Below are 19,930 nucleotides of genomic sequence, written 5' to 3'. Positions count from 1 at the left end.
GAAATCTGCAGACACGGGCAGGGTCCGATTCTGGGATTCTGCAGACCCCAGGGTCTAGTTCTGGAAACACGGTATGACAACTCGGGATCCTGTAGGCACAGGCAAAAAGTGAACTTCAGATTTGGCAGACAGAGGTAGGGAGGTAGAGTCTGAGTTCAGGGACCCAGGAAAAGAATGCAGCAGCAGGACAAAATGATTCCCGGGCATGTGCAAAACATGCACACTTACCGAGAGACTGTTTTGCGCATGCAGTAGGCGTTTTCCCTACCGAGCTACTTGTAGAATTTCCGTGCATCTCATTTGCATACAATTCCCTTTGAGCATCAGTTGCTGTTTACAAATCAGTAAGTTCAATCGCTTCTGTCGTATTTGATGGTGACCTTTGAGCATCAGGACCCGAGAGTGGTTTTTCCTCTTTCATTCTTTGATCTTGGACCTGACGTTCTTTGTGTACCATGCTTATACTATGGGATCAGTGTGAGTTTTTGCTTGAATGCTGAACTGTGTAGGTAGTCATTTAATTCTTCGTTGATCATGCAAGACAGAAACAGTCTTCCAGCAAAGTTAGCCTTGGATGCCTTTTAAGATATCCAGGCCCTCTCTGTGTGTGACTAACTTTCTTCTTCTGCTCAGATTAAAATACTGCAAGCTACAGGTCTACCGCAGCATCTCTCCAATTTCGTGTTCTGCACATACACTTTCTGGGACCAGCTGGAGCTGGTCATGGTTGCCCCTGAGGTGGACCTTTCCTCGTCATCTCCCGTCACTAAGGAGCCACAGTGCATGGTCGTCTTTGATCACTGCAAAGTAAAGATTTAGTTTTTTTTTATACATTTGTATTTATTTGCTAATTGCAGCTTTGATTTGATTTGCATATAAGCACTGCTATCGGACCATCTTATAAAAAGCATCATTAGAAAATGTCAGTAAATAATTTATTTACAGTAGCTGAAGGAAATACTGAGTATCATGTCCTGAAACACATTAAGGGGGGAATTCTATATATGGTGCCTAGGTTTAGTTGCCGATTATAAAATACACTTAGTTGATATTTCAGTGCCTAAATCTACGTGCATCTACTTACACCAATGAAAATTTGGAATAAATCCCAGCATGTAGATTTAGGCACACAAGGCCAAATTCTATAACTAGGCATGTAAATTTCAGAACGCCTACAAAACACCTGTAACCACGCCCATTTTTGCCTGCGCGCATTAGAAGTTCAGCACACATCATTACAGAATATGCTTAGCTACTTGTGTGCCTAAATTCTAATCAGTTCCAGTTAGTGATCATTAGTGCTTGTTAACCTTGGTGTTAAGTTACATGCATTGTTATAGAAAGCATTCTAATTTTGGTACATTTCTCTAGCCGCGCTATATAGAATCCGGGGGTATGTCTGTCATAAAGGCTACCTTCTAAAGGGATATTGGGATGGGGTCTAGCTGCAGAAATGGGACAAGGACCACAGGATATATCAGACATTGTAGTTTGGAGTGTGGGTATGTGTCTAGATGGAAGGAGACAGTCTTGGAGGGTTCATGTGTTTGTGGTTGTAGAGAAGTCTTAGGGAGTTCTGAGTACATTCTTGAAGGATGTCTTCAGATAGTGCTAGATAAAGACCAATAGAAGGCCTGGAGTAGTGTGTGAGTAAGGCAAATGGCATGGGAGTGAACTCGAGCAGAAGAGACAGTACATAGACGAGAGTTGATTTCAAAGCAACAATATATAGGGCACCTATTTCTTAGTCTTGTCCTCCAAACTTTTTTTTTTAAAACCTTTATTTTATAAAAGAAATGGTAAAAAAAAAATTGAACAGTACATAAGAAAATGTAACACTGAACACATGGGTCAATCAACACCAAGATTATATCATCCATCACTCTTTTGTATAAGACAATAAAGAAGCCAGATTTTGCAGTCCACCAAACGTTTGGGATTCAGTTTTCAAAAACTCCTATGCAGTCAGCAGAAGGTACAAACCACATAAGTGCATGTTTTTAATTCCTTACACTTCTACAGAACTGGACATCTCCTTTTAGGCACCCCCAGGACATGTGCTAGGAGCCTATTCTATAATGACACCTAGGTGCTCAGGTTCCAGTATAGAGCACTAGCAGAACCTGGTATCCTAAGTACATAAGCATCACCGTACTGGGACAGACCAAAGGTCAGTCAAGCCCAGCATTTTGTTTCAACATTGGCCAAACCAGGTCACAAGTAACCTTGCGATCCAAAAAGATTAAATTAGATAGGTGGACTTGGGAAAATCCACTGCCTTTAATAATGGTTTATGAACTTTGCTTTTAGGAACGTATCCAAACTTTGTTTAAACCCAGTTACGCTAACTTCTTTTACGGCATTATCTGTCCTTAGCTGTGACAGCGATGTGGTGGCTCTGGCTCAGACATTGGTCTGTGGACACATCCTCTAAGTCCAGGCTAGCACACCATCCCTTTCGTGGGAAATTCCTTTTTGGAAAGGATTTGGAAAAGATTGTCAAAGACCTGGGGAATTCCAAAGGACAGCGCTTTCCCAAGGACAAGTCTAAGGCGCCTTTCTGGTTTTTGCAGCCACAGAACCAGTTTTGGAAAGCTAGGTGGTATAGACCGAGAAAATCTGGATCCTTCCAGAGGCCCGTTTCCAGCAAAGGCATTAGCTTCTGCCTCCTGGGCTGCCCCAGTCCATGCCTCCAATGATGGGCGGCAGTCCATTCCCTAGAATTCTCCATAAGGGAACGGCTGTCTCTTTTTCTCGGGAAATGGACCAAAATTACTTCAGACCAGTGGGTCTTGGAAGTGATCAGAGAAGGATACAAGTTGGAATTTGCCCACCCTCTTGCAGATTTTTATATGGAGTTCCTGTGCAAGGCTTCCACCAAGATGCTAGGGCAGGGCCGTTATTCTGTCTGCTTCGTGTTTCCAGAAAGGGTGGTTCCTTCCACCCTGTCCTGGACCTCAAGCATATCAAGGCCCTAAAGGTCCAGCACTTCAGAAAGGAAACCTTGTACTCTGTCATCACATCTGTTTGTCTGGGAGAGTTTTACCCAAAGTAGATGCAGCTGGCAGAACAGCACTAGTCCCCTGGCTGCAACCTTTCCTCCTCTTCCCCATAACAGTGAGTAATACCCAATCAGAAAGAAAACCTTGACCGTTTCTGGCATGGGTATTCCCCCCCCCCCCCCCCCCCCCCCCACACACACACCACACACATCTTCTTCAGTGGAGTCTGCAGCAAAGGATTCTTCAGTCTCTGCACTATGCCCTTGTTCTCCCTGCTGCCCCTTTTACCCCTTTATCGTCTAATGATCAGCGTTTTGCATTTGATTTGCCATTTCTTATGCTGTTTCCTGTTATCTTCATTTGAATCCTTCCATTTTCTGAAGGGTGTTCTTTTAGCTCCAATAGCCTCCATCTCGGTTTTTAATCATGTCTTTCTGCTTTTTATAGTGCATGGTATGTACCTGGTTTGGATATGTATAAACATTTGCGTGCCTATAGTTACACCAGCCATAGACATGGCGTAACTAGGTAGGCACGTAACTTACAGTATTATGTAAGTTACGTGTGTAACTGGGAATGCTGCCCATGCATATCTTCTCTTGCATTTACGCACTATGTAAGTTAGGAATACTGTTACAGAATAGCACTTAGAAGCCCTGTTGGCACGTTCACAGGTAAGTGAACACATGTAAGTGCTAGTATTCTAGGTATTTACACTCACATGAGGCACATAAATGCAGACAACTAGATTATAGAATTACCCTTTATACGCCAAAGGTATGCATTTCAAATTGGAGTGGAATTTGGGGCAGCTTGGAGATAGGGTAAAAGCTGGGGTGTAGTAATGCAGGAGTAGACTGCCTGCACTTGCTAACAAAGGGAATCGCTGCAGGGAAGTGCAGAAGAGAGATCCTTTCTAACAGACATGAATCAGATAAGAACCCAGAGAAGAAGGGAAGAACAGCAGACGCAACAAGACATTAAAAAAATAAATATATAATTTTATATAATTCTCACATGTGGGTGACGCCATCCATTAGTGTGGAAATGCTGCCTAGCATAGTATCTATTTAAGGCCTTAAAGCAGCGCCCCCACAGCGCACATGCGGGTGCCTTCCCGCCCAACTCACGTGCACAGGACCAGCAGTCTTTCTTCATCCCCGTTAAAGAGAAATTGTGTTTTTCAAGTGTTCTCTTCAGCATATTGATTACACAGCTCTTCACGTGTCTTCCATTACAGGTTTTTTGGCCTGCTTTCCTTCAATTTTACTTTCTTATGGAGTTATTAGTCCTCATATTTTTCTTAGAGCTTTTCCCCCACTTTTAGGTTTCCTTTATTTTTTTCAGCTCCAAAGGCCCTCTTAGGCCTGAGCATCGGCTGGGTTACATTGACTGTTTTTTTTAGGTGAACAATCCCCTTTTTTCCTCACCATTGAGTCATTTGATTTTGCTTCGGCCATTTTCCTTTCCATGTCATCTAAAGTTCCTAGTGGCTTTTAGCACTGTACCTGGTGAAATCAGATCATATCTTGTGCTGACACCCATTCCTGGTCCAGACCATAACCATCTTAACTGTGTTCTTTGTTTTCATCGGCAGAAAAGAACCCAGGAGTCCAGAGAAGCTCAAAGAAGGTTGTCGCCCTCGACTTCTGCATTGGCATTGGAAGCATCGGTTCCTATGGCTACCAGGCTCGTATCTGACAGTGGGAGTGGACACGTATTGAGTCGGTTTCCACCTGCTTCAATGCCGGCCGCTGCACAAGGCCCCCGGGACCGGTCAGCATTAGACACCAAGGAGGCATGTGGATTTGATGTTCTCGTTGGCACTGAGGGATGTTGATGCTCTGCATCTAGCGAAGGCCAAGAAGCACAAGCATCGGTTCCCCTCTACACACGATGCCAGGAGCTTCAGGGCATCGAAAACTTAATTACTGGAGAAGCATTGGCGCCGAGACGAGTGCTCCTCCTCTATTGAAGAGGTGCGTTTGCACCAGTCTCCTGGTAGCGAGGACCCAGTTTTCACCACGGCACTGACAACTCTGCAGGCTGTCTCAGAAACTGCACCAAAACCTTTACCAGTGTCAACTCACGAATGGATCCAGGCCATGCTGCAAGAGCACTTGGCGGGGCTTCTGAAGGCACAGATTCCATTGGCATTGGGGGTGCTTACTCCAGCCATGACTCTAGCTCTGTCTTCCTCACAGGGCCCTCAGCCTGTGGTGTGGTCACAGATGCCGGTTCTGTATGGAACATTGACGTCCACTTCTGCCCATGCAGGTACTCTTTCAACCTCAGTGGAGGAAGCTTCTCCAGTCTACAAGCAGTCCTGCATCAGACCCCTCTCCTCCTGAGGAGAGACTGAAATCTCCACATGAGAGTCTCTCCTCCCTGCTTTTGTTAAGGAGATGGCAGCTTCTTTCTCTATTAAGTTGGAGAAGAAAGGTAAGTCCAGGGCTGAGATGTTCAAGGTTCTAGACTACAACTCTCCTCTTAGAGAGGCTGTGATTGTCCCTCTTCAAAGGATCCTTTGTGGTGCTCAGGTGAAGACTTGAGAGTCCCCTCTGTCAGTTTTTCCCAAAAAGATTGACACCATGTATCAGATTCAAAATGCACCTGGATTTGATGGGCCTCAGTTGCCTTGTAACTCCTTGGTAGTTGAATTCACACTCAAACAAGCCAGGAGTTGCAGGGACTTTGCCTCTGCTCCCCCAGGCAGAGAGGTATGGACACTTAATTTGTTTGGGCGTGAGATGTATTGGGCCTCTATTCTTATTTTCCTTATTCAATCATACTAGCTCTACACAAGCCTTTACGTGCAGTCCTTGGTGTGCAGCATGTTTGACTTGACAGACACTTTCCCTCCTTAGCAGGCCGAGTCATTTCACAAATTGGCCAGAAAGCAGAAGGCCTGTCATAAATTTCTGGCCTGGGGCACCTTTGACACTTTTGATATAGTGTCCAGGATCTATGCTCAGAGTACAGCGATGCGCAGACTCTCATGACTTCGTGTCTCTGACCAGGACCCGATGGTTCAGCAGAGGTTGGCGGATGCTATTTGCCAAGGAGACAACTTTTTGGAGAAAAAGTGGATGAAAGAGGTCACTGATCTCCTCAAAAAACATACTAATACTATCAATACCCTCTCCTGGTGGACACCTTCTGCATTCTCTGTCTTCAGGAGATTTTCTGTCAAGTCGAAGCAAAGTCCTTACTACTCTCAAAAGGTGTAGGTACACCCCTTCTTGCCCCGCTCAGCCTGTTCAGCTCCAGCATGCTTGTTATCATCAACAGCATGTGCAAAAAGGCCAACCAGCTGTTGAAGCAGGGGACAAGCTTTTGACTGGTTCCAGGAGAGCATAGCTGGCATCAAAGTGACCATTCAGACGACCTTCCGGTAGAGGTGGCCACTTGTAACCTCTTACCGGTGGGTTCTTCAAATAGTCTGTCTCTGTTACGCTTTGCATTGGCACAAGAAACCACCAAATTGCCCACCAAGAGCATCTTACCTCAGCTCACCTCAGAGAAGTACTTGTAGAGGAACTCTCCACCCTTCTCAAGGTCCATGCGGTTGAACCCATTCCACCAAGGGAAAGGATTCTATTCCAAGTATTTCCTTGTGCCAAAAAAGATGGGGGGGAGGGCTGTGTCCCATCCTAAATCCAAGGATCCTGAGCAAAAGAAAAGTTCAGATTGATTTCCCTAGGCTTCCTTCTCCCCATGATTCAACAAAGACTAGCTATACTCTCTGGGCTTAAAATATGCCTATACTTATATCCTAGTACTTCCAGGCAACAGGAAGTATCTCCGATTTCGGGTAGGGAAACCCACTTCTAGTACCGCATTCTGCTGTTTGGCCTCACGTCAGCTTCCGTGGTATTTACCAAGTGTCTAACTGTACTCGCAACATTGCTATGCAGACTAGGAGTCCATGTGTTTCCTTACCTGGACGATTGGTTGGTGAAGAGTACATTGAAAGAAGTTGCTCAGGAGTCCATGCACAAAACTATTTGGATACTAGCTACTATCAACTACCCTAAGTCCCGTCTACCACCAGTACAACAATTGGAGTTCATAGGAGCCCCGCTAGACATGGTTCAAGACTTTGAAAAAAAAGATTGCGTTGGAGGCAGAAGCACATAGTAAACAATTTTTTAAAGTATATTAAAAGCAAGAAGCCTGCAAAAGAATCGGTTGGACCGCTAGATGACCGAGTGGTAAAAGGGGCAATCAGAAGACAAAGCCATAGCGGAGAGATTAAATTAAGTCTTTGTTTCAGTCTTCACTGAGGAAGATTTGGGAGAGATACCGGTGCCAGAAATGGTATTTGAAGCTGACGTGTCGGAGAAACTGAATGAAATCCCTATAAACCTGGAGGATGTAATGGGGCAATTTGACAAATTGAAGAGTAGCAATTCTCCTGGACTGGATGGTATTCATCCCAGAGTGCTGAGAAATTTGAAAAATGAACTTGTGGAACTATTGTTAGCAATGTGTAATTTATCTTTAAACTCAAACTTGGTACCGGAAGATTGGAGGGTAGCCAATGTAATGCCAGTTTTTTTTTTAAAGGTTCCAGAGGAGATCTGGGAAATTATAGACTGATGAGCCTGACGTCGGTGCAGGGCAAAATGTTAGAGACTATTATAAAGAACAAAATTACAGAGCACATTCAAGAACATGGATTTAATGAAGGGAAATCTTGCCTCATCAATGTATTACATTTCTTTGAAAGAGTGAACAAACGTGGATAAAAGCGAGCCGGTTGATATTGTGTATCTGGATTTTGAAAAGGTGTTTGACAAAGTACCTCATGAAAGACTCCAGAGGAAATTGGAAAGTCATGGAATTGGAGGTAGTGTCCTATTGTGGATTAAAAACTGGTTAAAAGTTAGAAAACAGAGAGTAGGGTTAAATGGTCAGTATTCTCAATGGAGGAGGGTAGATAGTGGGGTTCCCCAGGGGTCTGTGCTGGGACTGCTGCTTTTTAACATATTTATAAATGATCTAAGGATGGGAGTAACTAGTGAGGTAATTAAATTTGCTGATGACACAAAGTTATTCAAAGCTGTTAAATCGCAAGAGGATTGTGAAAAATTACAAGAGGATCTTATGAGATTGAGAGACTGGGCATCTAAATGGAAGATGACGTTTAATAAGAGCAAGTGCAAACTGATGCATGTGGGAAAGAGGAACCCGAATTATAGCTATGTAATTGAATCATGGACGAGCTATGGACGTAATCTACTTAGATTTCAGCAAAGCTTTTGACACGGTTCCCCACAGGAGGCTCTTAAATAAACTGGAGGGGCTGAAGATAGGACCTGAAGTGGTGAACTGGATTAGGAACTGGTTGACGGACAGACGCCAGAGGGTGGTGGTGAATGGAATTCGCTCGGAGGAGGGAAAGGTGAGTAGTGGAGTGCCTCAGAGATCGGTGCTGGGGCCGATTCTGTTCAATATATTTGTGAGTGACATTGCCGAAGAGTTAGAAGGTAAAGTTTGCCTATTTGCTGATGATACTAAGATCTGTAACAGAGTGGACACCCGGGAGGGAGTGGAAAACATGAAAAAGGATCTGAGGAAGCTAGAAGAATGGTCTAAGGTTTGGCAAGTAAAATTCAATGCGAAGAAATGCAAAGTGATGCACTTAGGGAATAGAAATCCACACGAGACGTATGTGTTAGGCGAGGAGAGTCTGATAGGTACGGGCGGAGAGAGGGATCTTGGGGTGATAGTATCTGAGGATTTGAAGGCGACGAAACAGTGTGACAAGGCGGTGGCCGTAGCGAGAAGGTTGCTAGGCTGTATAGAGAGAGGTGTGATCAGCAGAAGAAAGGAAGTGTTGATGCCCCTGTATAAGTCGTTGGTGAGGCCCCACCTGGAGTATTGTGTTCAGTTTTGGAGGCCGTATCTTGTTAAGGATGTAAAAAGAATCGAAGCGGTGCAAAGAAAAGCTATGAGAATGGTATGGGATTTGCGTTACAAGACGTATGAGGAGAGACTTGCTGAACTAAACATGTATACTCTGGAGGAAAGGAGAAACAGGGATGATATGATACAGACGTTCAAATATTTGAAAGGTATTAATCCGCAAACTAACCTTTTCCGGAGATGGGAAGATGGTAGAACGAGAGGACATGAAATGAGATTGAAGGGGGGCAGACTCAAGAAAAATGTCAGGAAGTATTTTTTCACGGAGAGAGTAGTGGATGCTTGGAATGCCCTCCGGCGGGAGGTGGTGGAAATGAAAACGGTAACGGAATTCAAACATGCGTGGGATAAGCATAAAGGAATCCTGTGCCGAAGGAATGGATCCTCAGGAGCTTAGTCAAGATCAGGAGGCGGGGCTGGTGGTTGTTGGGAGGCGGGGATAGTGCTGGGCAGACTTATACGGTTTGTGCCAGAGCCGGTGGTGGGAAGCGGGACTGGTGGTTGGGAGGCGGGGGTAGTGCTGGGCAGACTTATACGGTCTGTGCCAGAGCCGGTGGTTGGGAGGTGGGGATAGTGCTGGGCAGACTTGTACGGTCTGTGCCCTGAAAAGCACAGGTACAAATCAAAGTAGGGTATACACAAAAAGTAGCAAATTTGAGTTATCTTGTTGGGCAGACTGGATGGACCGTGCATGTCTTTTTTCTGCCGTCATCTACTATGTTACTATGTAATGCAAGGTTCCACGTTAGTAATGATATATTACTGACTTTGTTATCTGAATTTGGCTTTAGTAGTTCAGTGTGTAACTGGTTTGAATCTTTTTTTGAAAAATAGTATTTAGTCCTAAAAGACAGCTGTTATTCTTTACCTTAGGAATCTCCTTTAGGTGTTCCTCAAGGGTCTCCTATCTCCCCACTTTTCTATAATTTGTATATGAGTTCTGTAGGTCAACTTTTGTTAACATCTGGTGAGATTATGTTGTCCTATGCAGGTGATATTTTTTTTCTGTTTCCTGTTGGTCAAGCTGTAGACTCTGTCTCCTGTAAAATCAATGATTGTATAAAAAGGATAAATGATTGGTATATAAGGGCTAAATTAAAACTTAATGCTGATAAGATCAAGATATTGAGGTTGTCAATGGATTTAACTAAGATTCCCCAGATTATTGTGGGTGATTATGGATCTCGGTTTTTTGTAGAAAGCACTTCTAAAGTTTTGGGAATGGTGCTAGATTCATCTATGATGCTGGAACCACAGATTAATAGTTTAATTAGAAAACACGTATTTTAAATTAAAACAATTATGTTTATTACGATCTTAATTTTATATCATTTTTAGATTATTATGCCGTTAACAGTCTTTACTGGACTATGGTAATTCATTATATCTGAGTCTTTCTTCTAAGCAATTCTAGAATTCAGATGATTCAGAATTCAGCCGTTAGGCTGATATTTCTGAAAGCACTGCTGGATCATATAAGTCCTTTGCTGGAAACAGTGCATTAGTTGCCCATGAAATCTCTGATTATTTTTAAGACAGTTTGTTTAGTTTTTAAGTTTTTGAATGGCTTGTGTTTTGAAAGTGGGTCTCAGTTGTTGACTGTTGCATTCAGAGATGATCTCTATAAGATGTAGTTATTTATTAGCTTTTCTTTCAATTAAGAATATTCGGTTTAAGGCTACTTATGCTCAATCATTTTTCTTTTTAGCTGTTTGTTATTGAAACAGTCTTCCGAGTGAATTACGCTTAATGGAAAATTATTTTTTGTTTCACAAATCTTTGAAAACATATTTGTTTACTAGGACTGGGGTGGTTTTATTTTCTCTTATGTGATGAATTATGTTTGTATTTATGTCATTCCTGATATTTGTTATCAGTTTCTTATTCTATACTGATTGTAACTCGCCTTGAATCTGAATTTAGAGATTTGGCAAGATATATAAATCCTTGATAATATAACATAAAATGTTGTTAATTAACAGTGTGGTTGGACTGTTCATTTGATCGGGCAATCATTCTCTATCTTGTCTCTGAATGCACATATTCATGTTCCCCTCCAGTGAACTTGTCTTTTTACTGTTCTGGTCTCTTAGAGGCATATTTTCAAAGCACTTAGCCTTCCAAAGTTCCATAGAAACCTATGGAACTTTGGAAGGCTAAGTGCTTTGAAAATATGCCTCTTAGTGTAATATCTTCTTAAAACAAACATGTGCTAAAATAACCAGAAAGTATAACCTCAGCACGTCAGCAAACACCAGAAGCCTCTTATCTTTTTCTGAAATGTACTTCTATTGAATAAATGTAGCTAATTTACTCGCAGTTCATAGATTCTCAGAAGTTACTGCCCCAAGGCAAGAGACTTTGTAGCTCTGAAAGCTGTGTTGGTGGGTGGAGGTGGAAATTTTAAGATAATGAAGCTTTTTGGCAGAGATGAAGGAGTTGTCAAGTATAAAGGTGGTTTACAGATGGGGATGCAGTTTCGTGCAATGTTGTTTTTATAATGAATGTGACATCATAATAAAACCATTCAGACTATTAGCCTGGTGGTGTGATATTGCAACATCATATAGAACTGCCTATATGTGATAGGCATGGTGACAAATTGCCAACTGGTTGTGATGTCATGTTCAATTATGAAGGAGTATAACCTGCGCAGAATGGCAAGTGCGGTTCTGGCTGCCTTGTTGAACAGACTTGAAGAACCAAACTGGTCTTTATCTGATGTCATTTACTGTATTACTGTGTAATGAATTTTGGGGAAAGCATACACATGAAGATGAAGTAGAATTAAGTGATAATCTGATGAACACATGTTTACTCTTTACTAGCTGTTATAAACTTATAGATCACTGCTTAGTTTGATGCCTACAATAGCAACAAGTTACACTAGATAATAGATGAATAATTGGGACACTAAGCATTTTTAACTCAAATCAGTGTACCCTTGTTCAAAATTCTTACAAGTGGAATATGCAGGTCTTGTTTACTTATCCTGTTATTTTCTTATAGGAGTTTTCTGTTAATATCTCTGAAGACTTTATCGACTATCTTGGTGAAGGGGCCTTGGCAATTGAAGTATATGGTCATAGACAGAGTGATCCTCGAAGGAGCCCAGCACTATGGGATTTGGGAATTATTCAAGCGAAAACACGCAGTCTCAGAGACAGGTAGCATACCTTTGCACTTTACATACACAGTTTTCTTCCCCACTTATTCATCAGGATGTGTTGTAAGATTGTCCCACCAATTAAGATAAACCATATAGTACACTGAAAATAGAAACCCTGTATTCAAATATAGGGTTTGTGTAGCAAGATGTACGAGGAGAGACTTACTGACCTGAACATGTATACCCTGGAGGAAAGGAGAAACCGGGGTGATAAGATGCAGGCGGTCAAATATTTGAAAGGTATAAATCCGGAAACAAATCTTTTCCAGAGACGACATTGTGGTAGAATTACAGGACATGAATTGAGATTGAAAGGGGGCCAACTCAGGAATAATGTCAGGAAAAATTTTTTCACTGAGTGAGGGTGGTAGGCACCTGGAATGCCCTTCCACAAGAGGTGGTGGAGATGCAAACAGTAACAGTTCAAAAATGCGTGGTACAAACATAAAGGAATCCTGTTTGGAAGGAATGGATCCAAAGAAGCTTAGTGGAGATTAGGTAGCAACACCGCTAATTGGGATGCAAAGCCAATGCTGGGGTCTATGCCCTGATGGTGGATGAATAGATGTGGATGGGCTGCAGTGGAGCTTTTCAGGGGCTTCGACAACTTCAAAAATTTAGAACAAGGACAGTGGCGGGCAGACTACTTCAGTCTGTTCCCTGAAAATGGCAAGGACAAATCAAGATCAGATATACATATGAAGTATCACATCATATCATATATAATGAGTTTATCTTGGGCAGACTGGAGGGACCGTATAGGTCTTCATCTGCCGTCATCTACTATGTTACTATGGTAACAAACATATCTTGAGCCTTAAAAACAGGTAAAAAAGTTTCCAACTAGTTCATGTCCAACTGGACCCATGACACTGAACATTCACTGGAGTAAGGGAACTTGGAGTAGACTATCTTGCGAGGAGTGAAGCGCCTGAGAAGGACAATATGGGACAAGGTATTGCTTTAAGTACAATGGTTGGTCCCAGTGTCAGATTTTAGGAACTAATAGGAGCAGTTTGTAAGAAATCTGAAAGGAGACGGGTAACCAGTGCTCTTCACGAAGGAGAGGGTGACATGATCATACCATTGTAAACTATCTGTAAGTGCTAGATATCTTTTTGTGGGAGGCATTGAAGCATGGTGTTACAATACTCGAGACTTGAAAGGACTAAGGAGTAAAGAAGGACCTGCAGAGCTGAAGGGGTAAATTGATGAATTGAATATAGCATCCTCAGCTTAAAAAAGCAATAATGGACAAGAGATATAGGGACAAAAGGCCAGGTTGCCATTGAAGATAACACCCAAGACTCTTACTGTCAAAACCATGGAGAATGAGTTGCCAGCTATAGTGATAGGGAAGGCTAGGAGAGATTAGCGTGAACAGGATAGGGGGGGCTGGGAGCAACATGGTGGAGTGGGGAAGCAGAGTGGGGTTAAGACACATCAACAAAGGTGGAAGTTACTAGAAGGGGAAATTTAGGGCTAGAAAGCATTGGACTATGATATAGCAGAGCTGTTACTAGGAGATGGCCATGGAATGGATAGAGGGATGGTCAGGTGTTCCAGCATCAGTAGGAAGAGGAATGTGGTGTTAGTGGAAGAGCTCAAATGTGGGGGAGAGGACAAGGAGGAGGAGCAGAGATGGCACCGATAGGTAAAGATGTTAATTTTGAGAAGAAACGGATTCGTTGGACTTATGCATGGGGCTGGGGGCTGGAAATAGGGGTATAGTGGATGATAGAGGTGTGCAGTTAGTAGGGTTAGGGCAGGAGAGATGGACAAAGTGTGAAGGAGAAGATAAAATCAGAGAAAGAAGAGCATGGGGCCTTAATAAAGGAGAGGAATCAGCAAAAGATGACTACACCCTACATGGACATCACCTTTGAAAAGTTGGAGGGTGAGAGCAGAGTTAGGTAGCAGGAAGATGTGCCATACATGTCAGTGACTACAATGAAAGGAATCATTGGAAGAGAAGTGAGCACAAAAAAGTCAGATGGGAATGAGTTTGTGTTCAGGGTGGGGAGTGTATATATAAAAGGAGGGAGTGGGCAAGAGAATGAGATGGAGGTATGGAAAGAGAAGAAGCAGTGGGAGCAGGCATTGTTTATGGGAGTTGTAGAGATGTGTTTGGGGTCAGCATTGGAATGAGAGAGCAGTGGTGGTTGATTGGAGAAAAGAAAGTATAGGAGAGGCTTTGGTAGTGAATGGTTAAGAAAAATTTGTACTCCCTATAACCTGTTTGTTTCCATCATTTATTTATTTTTATCTATTTATCTGGATTTATTAACTGCCTTTATGAAGATATTCACCCAAGGCGGTGTACAGCAGGTACAGTTTAACATACAACTTACAATTTTGTTAACATAATAATAGTAAAATAACCAAGAATAAACATAAATACAGTAAATGAGATAAACTTGAAAACAGTAAATTGAAACCTAATAATAGAACTACCATGAAACAGTATAAAAAATATCATTATCAGTTTGTGCCACAAATGTTCAGTAATTAGAGACAAAAGACACACAGCTCAGTATAAGGGTTCAAAGCTATGCATTCAGAATCCTAGGAAAACTGTGTGCATCCCTTGAAGTTTTTTATTGTTATTATGCCAAAAATATATTTTAAAAATATTCTTTGATTGCATAGAGAGGAATTCTGCTTATAAACATTATTTTACTATGAAACATGTCCAATTTGAAATTGCTTGCCAGGTTATAAATTGAGATTCTTTTTATGACACATTTGACAGAAAAGAAGGATGATTCTTTAAATATCTCGCAGAGATTCATTTAGTAGTTTGTTTCAAAAAGCACATTAAAAACAGTTATGCTGATGATTATTAAACCTAATGAGAGAAAACTGGCTTTCATTGATGGCAATAATGTCCCTGGAACAGTATAGAAAATAGGGTTTGGAGAACACTGTCACTGTGGCCAGGCATTTGCCATAAAGTTTCTCTGATCATTGTTAAAGCACCGATCATTGGGAGAAGGAGATTTAGGAGTAGGCACAACATTTACCGAGACAAAGCTATTTTCAGTTGTCTACTTGTTAGTATTGACTTACAGTTGGGTCCTTGATAGTCAGCTTGCATTTGACAGTGTGTTGACCCTTGTATTTGAAAGCATATGCTTCAATAAATTGGTTACCCTAGACCAGTGGTCCTCAACAATAGCTCTTGGGAGCTGCCTGGCCAGTCAGGTTTTCAGAATATCCACAATGGATGTGATGCATTTTCATAGACTGTCTCTACTGTATGCAGATCTGTCATACATATTCATTGTGGGTATCCTGAAAATCTGAATGGCCAAGTAGTCCCTGATGACTGGATTGAGGAACACTGGCGTATAGGATGCCACCAGCCTCTTTATCTTTTTGTTCTTTCAGTCATTCTATATCTCTCCCCCCCCCCCCCCCCACCCCCACTGCCAAGATGTGCTCAATAAGTCCAAGTACTAAAAATAACTTTTTTTTTCTTGTTAATGTTGTTTGCATATGCTCAGTGAGTGATTTTTTAAAAATATATTTTAACAGATAAAATATTCCAGAAACCTCCAAATTCTGATTTGGCTACACTAGTAGGCATTTAGGGCTGAATTCATTAAATGTTTCCCAAAGTTAGGCACCAAAAGGATCCGCTGTAAACTAATATTCTGCAAAGGGATCTGGCCCTTTGCAGGAAACAAGCTTAGAACGGATTTAGGTCCAAATTCTATATATGACACTTAAAAAAATCTCCACGGAAAACATTTCTGCCTAAGCATATTCTATAAGTGGTGCCTAGATTTATTTATTTATTTATAACATTTGTATCCCACATTTTCCCACCTATTTGCAGGCTCAATGTGGCTTACATAGTTCCGTAAGTGGTGATTACCAGTTCCGGAGAGGAGAAATTCATAGTTGAGGAAGAGATAGAGTGGATTAGGTTACAGGAAGGAAAGTTCATCTTATGATAAGAACTGAAAGGTATTAGGTTAAACTTCATTCGTGACAGATTAACTTGAACAATTAGGAATATTAAACTATAAATCAGGGTAATTTAGCATAAACAATTAAGATATAAAGAATATATTTTGTATAGGTGCGTTTTGTTGGCATTTAGGATGAGCTGTTATTGTAAGCTTTCTTAAATAAATAGGTTTTCAATAGTTTACGGAAGTTCACTGTGTCGTGGGTTATTTTTATGGGTTTTGGTAATTCATTACAGATTTGTGTGCATATGTAGGAGAAGCTAGATGCATACGTTAATTTGTATTTCAATCCCTTACAGTTTGGATAGTGGAGATTCAGGAATGTACGTGATGAGCTAGTAGAGTTCCTGGTAGGTAGGTCAATAAGGTCTGACATACCCTGGAACTTCACTGTGTATGATCTTATGAACCAGGGTGCAAACTTTGAAAGCAATATGCTCTTTTAATGGAAGCCAGTGTAGCTTTTCTTTTTATTTATTTATTTGTGGTACATTTATACCCCACATTTTCCCATTTAACCGCAGTATATAGAATACACTTAATTGCTATTCCAGCACTTAAAAATACACACCTCTATTTATACCAACAAATACATGGCGTAAATCCCGGCACGTAGATTTAGGCACAGAGGGCCATATTCTATAACAATGTGCTGTTATCAGCGCTGATTAGCTTGTTAAGCCAATTAAGTTATGCGTGTTGTTATAATACGCCTGGATTTTGGGGCAGATCTCTAGGCATGCTATATAGAATCCAGGGCCTAGCAACTAACGTTGGGCGCTGGTTTATGCCAACTTAGGTGTGGATATGACATTATTCTATAACATCATGCCTAACTTCTGGGAATGCCCCCTGATCTGCCCATTCTCTTTCCATAACTTCACCCCGTTGAGTTGTGCACTATGAACTGTAGGCACAGTTGTTATAGAATAGTGACTAGTCCAGTTGCATATGCAAATCCAAATTGTTGCCAATTAACTGCAGTTATTGATGACACCTTAACTAATTTGCATGCAGATCTGCCCTGGCACCCAACTTTCGGCAGCCAGTTTAAAATCCAGGTGTTAGTGGTTTAGTAAATGTAAGAGTTTTCAGTGCAACTTTGTTCTAGCCATCCTTCAAGCTACCAAAAGTACCTTAAATGCTTTTAATTAAGCCACATTAGCAATATTGATTTCCAGAGCAATCATGTTCCTGTTAAGAACCTTGAAGGTGGGATTGGGCCAAAACTCTGTGCTTCACCTCAGATTCCATGTCATATCACCTTTGCACATTTACATTGCTGATTTGAGAAATGCTGCCTCCCAGAGCTAATGTCACTCTGCTGGTGGACCCGTGGCTAGAAGATGTGCTTTCAGTTATTCCCATTTTTACTTGTGAACTTTGCACCAGTTTTCAAATGTAAGTACATGTGAACTTTCGCTGAAAATTGCCTAAGGAAAAGCATCTGTATAAAATTACATCTGCTAGTTTATGTAGGTAATTTTCCTGGGGAAAAGAGGGGGCCTGAAATTTTGAAAATTCAAAAGTATGTACACATTTCCAGACCCTGGCCCAAGGAATACTTTCCCCTATTACAGATAACAGATCATGCATAGTGGGATCTATGCACATACTTTTACACACAGAGTGATTTTCTAAAACTCCATTTGCACAAGTAAAACAAGGTTTTTCATATTAAAAATTATTCTCCTTGTGTGTGCTCTATTCTAACATTGTATGTGTATCTGGATTTTCAAAAGGCGTTTGACAAGGTACCTCATGAAAGGCTACAGAGGAGGGTAATGGGATAGGAGGAAATGTCCTATTGTGGATTAAAAACTGGTTGAAGGATAGGAAACAGAGAGTGGGGTTAAATGGGCAGTATTCACATTGGAGAAAGGGTAGTTAGTGGGGTTCCTCAGGGGTCTGTGCTAGGACCGCTGCTTTTTAATGTATTTATAAATGATTTAGAGATGGGAGTAACTAGCGAGGTAATTAAATTTGCTGATGACATAAAGTTATTCAAAGTCGTTAACTCGCGACAGGATTGTGAAAAATTACAAGAGGATCTTACGAGACTGGGAGACTGGGCGGGTAAATGGCAGATGACGTTTAATGTGAGCAAGTGCAAGGTGATGCATGTGGGAAAAAAGAACCCGAATTATAGCTACGTCATGCAAGGTTCCGCGTTAGGAGTTACGGACCAAGAAAGGGATCTGGGTGTCGTCGTCGATAACACGCTGAAACCTTCTGCTCAGTGTGCTGCTGCGGCTAGGAAAGCGAATAGAATGTTGGGTATTATTAGGAAAGGTATGGAAAACAGGTGTGAGGATGTTATAATGCCGTTGTATCGCTCCATGGTGCGACCGCACCTTGAGTATTGTGTTCAATTCTGGTCGCCGCATCTCAAGAAAGATATAGTAGAATTGGAAAAGGTGCAGCGAAGGGCGACTAAAATGATAGCGGGGATGGGATGACTTCCCTATGAAGAAAGACTAAGGAGGCTAGGGCTATTCAGCTTGGAGAAGAGACGGCTGAGGGGAGACATGATAGAGGTATATAAAATAATGAGTGGAGTGGAACAGGTGGATGTGAAGCGTCTGTTCACGCTTTCCAAAAATACTAGGACTAGGGGGCATGCGATGAAACTACAGTGTAGTAAATTTAAAACAAATCGGAGAAAAGTTTTCTTCACCCAACGTGTAATTAAACTCTGGAATTCATTGCCGGAAAATGTGGTGAAGGCGGTTAGCTTAGCAGAGTTTAAAAAGGGGTTGGACGGTTTCCTAAAGGACAAGTCCATAAACCGCTACTAAACGGACTTGGAAAAATCCAAAGTCCCAGGAATAACATGTATAGAATGTTTGTACGTTTGGGAAGCTTGCCAGGTGCCCTTGGCCTGGATTAGCCGCTGTCGTGGACAAGATGCTGGGCTCGATGGACCCTTGGTCTTTTCCCAGTATGGCATTACTTATGTACTTATGTGTTGTATTTCGCAGGTGGAGTGAGGTCACCCGGAAAGTAGAGCTCTGGGTTCAGATCCTTGAACTGAATGAGAACGGAGAGTACTGTCCTGTAGAGGTACTCCCTGCCAAGGATGTGCAAACAGGTGGCATCTTCCAGCTCAGACAAGTAAGTTATTACCAGTTCTTAAACTTCTGTCTTTATTTTTACCTTTTGAAGCAGGTTAGAAACTGCAAACTTGGCAATGTGCAAGGCAAGAGGGTTTATATTGTTTTATAGTGTGGTATGCTGTAGTATTTGAATTAACTCATATATTGAACATTTAGGCTAATAATAGCAAAATGGGGAAAGAATCCTGAAGATTATATTCCGACTAGTTCAATTTACTGATACACCACCACAGTGATTTAGAAATCCTAAATTTGAAAGCTCTTTTTAAATTGAAAACTTGTATACATTTATTTTAAAATGTTCTTTTCTTTTGAAATTATTTACAGCAATGTTTTTATTTCAAAGATAAGAGGAAGTGTCTCTAAGTAAACAAAAGAAACAGAGGAGCAGGAAAGCTTTATATATAATGTAAATCTTTATGGAGAAAGGGTTTTGGATCATTAATAATGCAATTTGATCTATCAAGCACTTTTGATCTTCTGGAGCATGATATTTTATTGTCTATTTTAAGTGAATTTGGAATAACAGGCAAGGTCTTGAGTTGGTTTCAGGGATTTTTATCAAGAAGAGCCTAGGAGGTGAGGATGCATGGAATTCTGTCAGAAGCTTGGCAGTCACAAAATGGGGTTCCACAAGACTCTGTTCTTCCCCTATTTTATTTAATGTGATTATGCAGTCCCTTGGTACACAGACCATATAGGTGTTGATTCATTTATTTACATTGATGACATCAC

At 41.5% G+C, this 19,930-nt stretch overlaps 1 protein-coding gene across 1 annotated transcript in view; it reads left to right on the top strand.

Annotated features, from left to right (window-relative positions):
• KIF13B (kinesin family member 13B) overlaps positions 1-19,930 on the top strand; it is a 427,996-nt gene that overhangs the window by 288,330 nt on the left and 119,736 nt on the right. Inside the window, exons 22-24 of the mRNA XM_030198710.1 lie at positions 634-807; positions 11,943-12,100; positions 19,061-19,193. Of these exons, the coding sequence (XP_030054570.1) occupies positions 634-807; positions 11,943-12,100; positions 19,061-19,193 (465 nt within the window). The remainder of the gene's footprint in view (positions 1-633; positions 808-11,942; positions 12,101-19,060; positions 19,194-19,930) is intronic.

The sequence above is a fragment of the Microcaecilia unicolor genome, chromosome 3 (genome assembly GCF_901765095.1).
Source record: "Microcaecilia unicolor chromosome 3, aMicUni1.1, whole genome shotgun sequence".
In the NCBI taxonomy this organism is placed as follows: Eukaryota; Metazoa; Chordata; class Amphibia; order Gymnophiona; family Siphonopidae; genus Microcaecilia; species Microcaecilia unicolor.
Note: the sequence above shows the minus strand (reverse complement) of the source record. Positions and strands in the feature narration are given on the sequence as shown.